At 42.8% G+C, this 7,500-nt stretch overlaps 1 protein-coding gene across 1 annotated transcript in view; it reads left to right on the forward strand.

The window, feature by feature from the left end:
- Positions 1 to 3,966: 3,966 nt before the first annotated feature.
- LOC307270912 (thyrotropin-releasing hormone-degrading ectoenzyme-like) overlaps positions 3,967 to 7,500 on the forward strand; it is a gene marked incomplete at both ends in the record, with an annotated part of 137,986 nt that continues 134,452 nt past the window's right edge. The window contains one exon of the mRNA XM_080054795.1: positions 3,967 to 4,506. Coding sequence (XP_079910921.1) covers positions 3,967 to 4,506 — 540 coding nt within the window. The remainder of the gene's footprint in view (positions 4,507 to 7,500) is intronic.

Here is a 7,500-nt window from a genome sequence, read left to right on the forward strand (position 1 = left end):
GGGTTGGGGTTACCCAGGGAGCGTTGCATTCTAGAACTTTGTAGAACTTTCTTGATGATGTCATATTACACACTGCACCTTTAAAGGAATACTAGGTAACTCTGGAGAATATTTGTTGACAAAATCCTTTTAGTCAAAATCTGTGAATATCTCCTCAAGATCTGCTACGTGTGTGTGTGTGTGTGTGTGCGTGTGTGTGTGTGTGTGTGTGTGTGCGCGTGCAGGTAGCTAAAATGTGCTTGTTTTAATGTATGTAGGCCTATGTTTTAATAGACTATTTGTGTGTTTTTATATTAGTGAGTGTGTGTGTGTGTATGTTTCTATTCTATTAGTGTGTGTGTGTGTGTGTGTGTGTATGTTTCTATAAGTGTGTGTGTGTGTGTGTGTGTGTGTGTGTGTGTGTGTGTGTGTGTGTGTTCAGTTCGTGACAGAGAGTCTGTGCTTCAGTTGTCTTTCATCATTAATTTCCATTTGTCTGCTCTGGAACACATCCAGAGAGAATAGAATGAATACATTTGATTTCTCTCTCTCTCAGTCTCAGTCTCTCTCTCCCTCTCTCTTTCTCCCTCTCCCTCTCTCTCTCTCTCTCCCTCTCTCTCTCTCTCCCTCTCTCTTTCTCCCTCTCCCTCTCTCTCTCTCTCTCCCTCTCTCCCTCTCTCTCCCCCTCTCTCTCTCTCTCTCTGTCCCTCTCTCACTCTCTCTCTCCCTCTCTGTCCCTCTCTCTCACTCTCTCTCTCTCCCATGCACACACACACACACACACACACACACACACACACACGCAGTGTCTCTCTCTCTCTCACACACACACACACACACAGTCAGCGCGTGCCTCTCGGTTGGAGCAGCAGCACTAACGGCTGCGGCTCGTGCAGCTCAAACGAACAGAGCGCGAGGCAGCGAAACTCTCCTCTTCCTCTGGGTGGATGCGCGTTCTCTCTCTGTCTATCTATCTGTGCGTCTCTCTCTCTCTCTGTTTCTCCCTCTCTCTCTATCTATCTGTCTCTCTCTCTCTATCTATCTATCCCTCCCTCTCCCTCTCTATCTATCTATCCCTCCCTCTCCCCCTCTCTCTCTCTCACTCTCTCTTCTGGGTGGATGAAGCCGGATGGACGAACGCTAACGGAACATTTTTATCATACACGGACGCACCACCATGACTATTCTCAATGGATAACCCCCGTTCTATCTCCCTCGCTCTATCTCTCTGTCTGTGTGTGTGTGTGGACGGTAAAAAGTTAAGGGGGGATTTCGCGTTGATTAATCCGCTCACCAGGCGCTTGTAGCCGGCGTCAACTCGGCGGATAATTCACCTGCCACGGTTCTATTTCCACTTTGGACTTCCATGGTAACTGGACCACTTGAATAGGCTATTTTTTTTTTTTTTTTTTTTTTTCCAATGTTTTTGCGAGGGATTGCTTTCTTACTCCAAGCGCTGGGGAAATGGATCGCTTGCTTTCTGGTACTGTCTATAACAAACCCTAATGTTGATTTTTGAACATATTCCCGGTGTATAAAAAGGATAAATTGAACTGCTGACGTATTAATCATGATCCCTAGATGTTTCCCGTCATGGATTTCTGTCGCGTGAAAGGATATTTTTGACATTTATTGGCTGATTTTCCACTAAGGGATTGTTTTCTCGTCGACAATTTTTCTGACTTGACAATTATTTTCGCGGGTATTCTAACAAATCATCCCCTCTGACTATCCCGAGTGGTCTTGAAGGCTTAATCACCACCAATAAACTCAGCCCTATCCCTTACTGTACTAGAAATTGATTACAAATAGGCAAAAAAACGTATTTAAATAGCCGAAAACACCGTGAAAATAACACACATTTGACTGGGGGAAAGCTCAGCTATTCTGCAGACTTTAGAGTGAGTCTCCTGTATTAACGGATCGCCGCTTGGGGGAGATTTGTCCCCCTGAACTTAAAAGCACCGTAGGAGTTTTGGGATCTTTATCGGACACATATAACACCCTCGCGACCCCTTAAAATCGGATATCCTTCATTTTAAACACCCCCCTGATCCCCTTATGGCTCTGTATTGATTTAAAAAGGCGTAAAAAAAAACGTATTCTATAATTTTTTCTGTCAATTTTCATGTTGTAAATCCTCAAAATCAATCAAATATTAGACTATTTTCGGTGTACAGGCGATTTTTTCACCCTGCTTAAGGCTTGTTACGCGGCTGGGTTAATTTAAGATCCCGTGGACTGAATTATGTTCTCCACGTTGGAAATAAAACCTCATGCTGGTCGTAAATTATCCCCTTAACCCTTCTCAGGAGAGCGCGCAAAGGAGAGAGACACACACCGAGACATATTATTCCTGTTAAAGCAGGTTTTCGTGCCAATTAATCAAAATAAAAGGCAGTGAAAACGTGCACAGAAAAAATACCCTATAACATCCCTCAAATAGGCTACTCAATACTATTCATTATATGCCAAAAAAAATTGTTTTTGAAAATAAAAATTAAAATTGATTTGGACTTTTTTTGTTGAATTCTGTTAAATTCTTGATGCAAAAACTGTTAATGTTAATTGTATTTAAATCATAACCAATTAAAATTATAACCAATTCAGAATATGTACTTATAACTTGTTGAGGTCTAAAATGTCAAAGTAATCTTACTGTTGAGTCTGTGGAGAGGACGCAATCTGTGGTATTCTCAGATCACATTATACCCATTACAGTCCTAGAGGGCTTTGTGTGTGTGTGTGTGTGCTTCAACGCAGGTGTGTGAAAGCGCTTTAATTCATAAGTAATTAACTTTACAACAGTCTAGAGACGATACCCTGCCTCTTAAACTATTCTGTGTTGTTTTAAACGTCATTCTATATGCCTACAACGACTTAAAAGTGTCTAGAAAATTAGAAGTTACATAGTCTGAAAATTCAAGTAAATGCAGAATTGGTATAAACACTGACAACTGATTTAAAAAAAAAAAAAAAAAAAAAAGATTGTTGAGTAAATTTGTCTGAATTGTGGCAACAGCACACAGGTCCTTATAACAAGTCTTTAATCCTATTCTCAAAACCTTATGTGTAGTGCTTTAAAATCTACCTTATACCTAGCTGATTTCCAATGCATCTATATGGCTGGTACGCTCACTGTATAGCCACATTCGAGAGCTACATACCCCTCCTTTCCCCTTATTCTGCATGTAGAACTTGAAATTGAGCCCGTGCATTCGTGCAATATTGATTTTTTTCTGCTTTCTTCCCTCACCGCAAATAACAAAATGCACCTGACTATCACATAAGCAGTGTCAGTCGTGTTGCTTGTAAATGTAAGACGTGCGGCAGTCTCGGAAAGGACATTCAAAGAGTTCTGAGTTGAGGATTTTTGAAGCAAGAACGGGATATTTTTGAAGGACTGGGAATTTTAAATCTTTGGGATAATCGGAACAACCTTTTTTCTTTCTTTAAATATAGTCTTAAACCCTTATGTGTAGTGCTCTAATGTCTACCTTACCTAGCTGATTTCAAATGCAACTATATGGGTATAAATCTCATACTCTATTGAGCTTGATTTTGAGCATACATGTGAGGTCGACACTTAACCTTAAAACCTCTGTATACATAGTCTAAAAAATATTTAAAAAAAAATCCATATATGATATTAAAGTTGGGTGTCTCAATACGCTTTTTACAAAAAACCTAAAAATAAATGTTCATAAATATATATATATAAAAAAAAACGTATTGTGTCATAAGAACCAGAGCATAGCCCCATAGCTTCATCTAAAACCCAAATTCCCATCAAGTTTACCAAACTTAAATGCCAACATCTTTTGATTGGTTTGACGAATTCTAAAATGCCGAACTCTTTTCCGAAGCTTACAATCCCCCACTTAACTCCCCACATTACATGAGTTGGAACGATTTTTTTGGGGATTTTGTTTTTTTCCCGAGGACTTGTCTTTACCATTTGCGGTGTGAAAAACTTTCAACGGCTAAATGGGACTGAATGACAGTAGCCCTGGAGCCATGAGAAACGGCCGTGGACTGTCCGTCGATCAGTGGGCGGACTCGGTGGTGGTCCGTCCGAGAACCACCGCACAGCACGTGACCATCCACAAACGATTGGTCGTGGGCTTTGCGTTGTCCATCCTCACCCTCATAATCGTCACCGCGGTCGCTGTTGTGCTTAGCATGCGATTCGAGGACTGTAGCGGCGGTGGAAGCAATAGCGACGGAGGGCTGAACGAATCGGGCTCCAGAGGTGGTGGTGGTGGTGGTGGTGGTGGTGGTGGAGGAGGAGGGGGGGGTTCGGCGAAGTTCAATGGGAGCAGAGGTGACCGAAATGGGGATAGAGGAGAGGAGGAGACAGCCCAGCCCTGGAGGAATTCGCGGCTGTCCGGGTGGATCAGGCCGAGGCACTACGACCTGAAGCTGGCCGTGTACATGGATAACTTCACGTTCTCCGGAGAGGTTTCCATAGAGATAGAATGCGTCAACGCCACGAGATTCATCGTGCTGCACGCGGACAGACTAGAGGTAGGTTTCTATCTGTCTGTCTGTCTGTCTGTCTGTCTGTCTGTCTGTCTGTCTGTCTGTCTGTCTGTCTGTCTGTCTGTCTGTCTGTCTGTCTGTCTGTCTGTCTGACTGTCTATGATGTCTTATTTCATACTAGTATAAATCAAAGGTCTAACATGTACATTCAGGTGTTTATTTGACTAAATCTTGTCTGTTTGCGTCTGTATATTTCTCCTATACAACCATCTTTAACAGACATTATCACAACATTAGTTTTTTCCCTCAATACTCTGAACCAAAAATCTCAACTTCTAAAGCACTTACATCAACTAAACTTTCCATAATCATTCTCAGCACTATTCTGAAGGTTATTACAGAAGGATTTGTTCATATGTTGTTCACTGTCTGATTTAAGAGACATTTAGTTCTTAAAAACATGCAGAAAATAGCTCTCACTCACTCACTCCCTCACACACACACACACACACACACACACACACACACACACACACACACACACACACACACACACACACACACACACACACACACACACACACACACACTCACAGTCTGTCTGATACACTTGATAACTTTTCCCAATGATTATTTCCAAATAAATTAACATCCCACAAACAAAGCCGCGCTCAAACACAAAGACATTTCGTTTGCACATTTGGCCCCTTGGAGGTTATCCCTTAACGGCTCCAATTAACCCACGAAAGCTGCAGTTTCAGCCAAATTTTTCTTCAAGACAATCTGTGTGTGTGTGTGTGTGTGTGTGTGTGTGTGTGTGTGTGTGTGTGTGTGTGTGTGTGTGTGTGTGTGTGTGTGTGTGTGTGTGTGTGTGTGTGTGTGTGTGTGTGTGTGTGTGTGTGTGTGTGTGTGTGTGTGTGTGTGTGTGTGTGTGTGTGTGTGTGTGTTAAGACAATCTCGCGGTTTTGAGAGAAAACGCCTTAGCAATGAGGTTTTTGAGGGTCACTAATGTGAGAAAAGGGACGGGATAAATTTGTCTAATTTGATCAAAGGCCAATTTTAAAGAAACCCTGCAGTGTGTGTGTGTGTGTGTGTGAGAGTGGGAAGGTGTGTGTGTGTGTGTGTGTGTGTGTGTGCACATTGTGAATTAAGATGTGTTGCGTGGCGGTAGGCAGGTCTCTCCTAAGGTAACATCAGAAGCAATGCATTATGAAAGAAGACTTGTAGTGTGTGTGTGTGTGTGTGTGTGTGTGTGTGTGTGTGTGAGACTCTCTGTGTATGTGTGACTCTCTCTCACTGTGTCTGTGTGTGTGTGTGTGTGACTGTGTGTGTGTATGTGTGTATGTGTGTGTGACTCTCTGTGACTGTGTGTGACTCTCTGTGTGTGTGTGTTACTCTCTCTGACTGTGTGTGTGACTCTCTCTTGTGTGTGTGTGTGTGTGTGACTCTCTCTGACTGTGTGTGTGTGTGTGCCATGACGTGAAAAGGCTAGAACAGAAAAGTGAGGCTATAATACAACATGCTGGTGGATAAGTATAGTGAGAATACTCCTCCTGTAAGTAGCTTTGAGAGGAATGCTTTTAGGCGAGACACTGCAGGTGAATACAGTAGCACATTTATACCTTATAGATATCATTATAAAACTTTGCCAGTTGATTACTGACATTAAAGCTGGGGTGGAGGATTTGCGGTTGAGGTATTTGGATTCAAATCTCTATCCCAACTGCTATTTTCCCCGCAAATATATAGTGCTGAGAATGATTATGGAAAGTTTAGTTGATGTAAGTGCTTTAGAAGTTGAGATTTCTGGTTCGGAGTATTGAAAGAAAAAAAAAATAACGTTGAGATAATGTCCGTTAAAGATGGTTTTGCATACGAGAAATATACAGACGCAAAGAGACAAGGTTAATTTCAAAAAGCAGTTAAGTCAAAAATCCATGCACGATCACCGTAAGCTTAACAAAATTACGCACTGCAGCTTTAAATAAACTTGTATAGTGCCAGTTGCCCTGAGAGGTCAAACCCTTGGAGAATCGATAATGACGTTATAACATTCAAACTCGGGTCAGAATGAGGGCTTGAAAGCGAGGGAGTTCAGAAAATTCACACACACACACACACACACACACACACACACACACACACACACACACACACACACACACACACACACACACACACACACACACACACACACACACACACACACACACACACACACACACACACACACACACACACACACACACACACACACCAATATGCCAAATAATTAAAATTCGTTTTGGGGTCGAGCGGGGTCCTTGAAGGCATCACGAATCGCCCGCGATGCGTTCGCTGACTCACCAGGAAGCCGGTGGAAAAACATCCAGATAATCCCCCAACGTTTCCTCCCTGTGTCAGCGGGAGCTCTGCCTGTATCGACCAGCTCCATCATCAAAGAGCGGCAACACACACACACACACACACACACACACACACACACACACACACACACACACACACACACACACGCACACACACGCACACGCAGGCAGGCACGCACACTCCCTCCCTCCCTCCCTCCCTCCCTCCCTCCCTCACTCACTCACTCACTCACTCACTCACTCACTCACTCACTCACTCACTCACTCACTCACTCACTCACTCACTCACTCACACGGCTATACTTGTGAGGACACTCTACTAAATGCCTAACCCCAACCCCAAAATAAATGTCCTAACTCTTACAGTATAAAACAAAAATACTTGTACAAGTAGACACACACACACACACACACACACACACACACACACACACACACACATACACACACACACACAATGGTTCCCACTGTTGCCGGGTCACGCACCACCACACTGAATTTATGCAAAAAAAAAAAAAAATCAATTTAATCACGTCTGTTTCAATTTAACGATGACTAAGTTCCTCTCTTTGCCAGTTTGCATATAGCAGACTGTTCTCTAGACCCTTTGCTGTGTATTGATTTCACTTCTGTGACACAGGGGGGACATTTTGGGTTGATTTAAGACATTATG

This window comes from Ammodytes marinus (genome assembly GCF_949987685.1).
Source record: "Ammodytes marinus genome assembly, contig: scaffold_91, whole genome shotgun sequence".
NCBI lineage: Eukaryota > Metazoa > Chordata > Actinopteri > Uranoscopiformes > Ammodytidae > Ammodytes > Ammodytes marinus.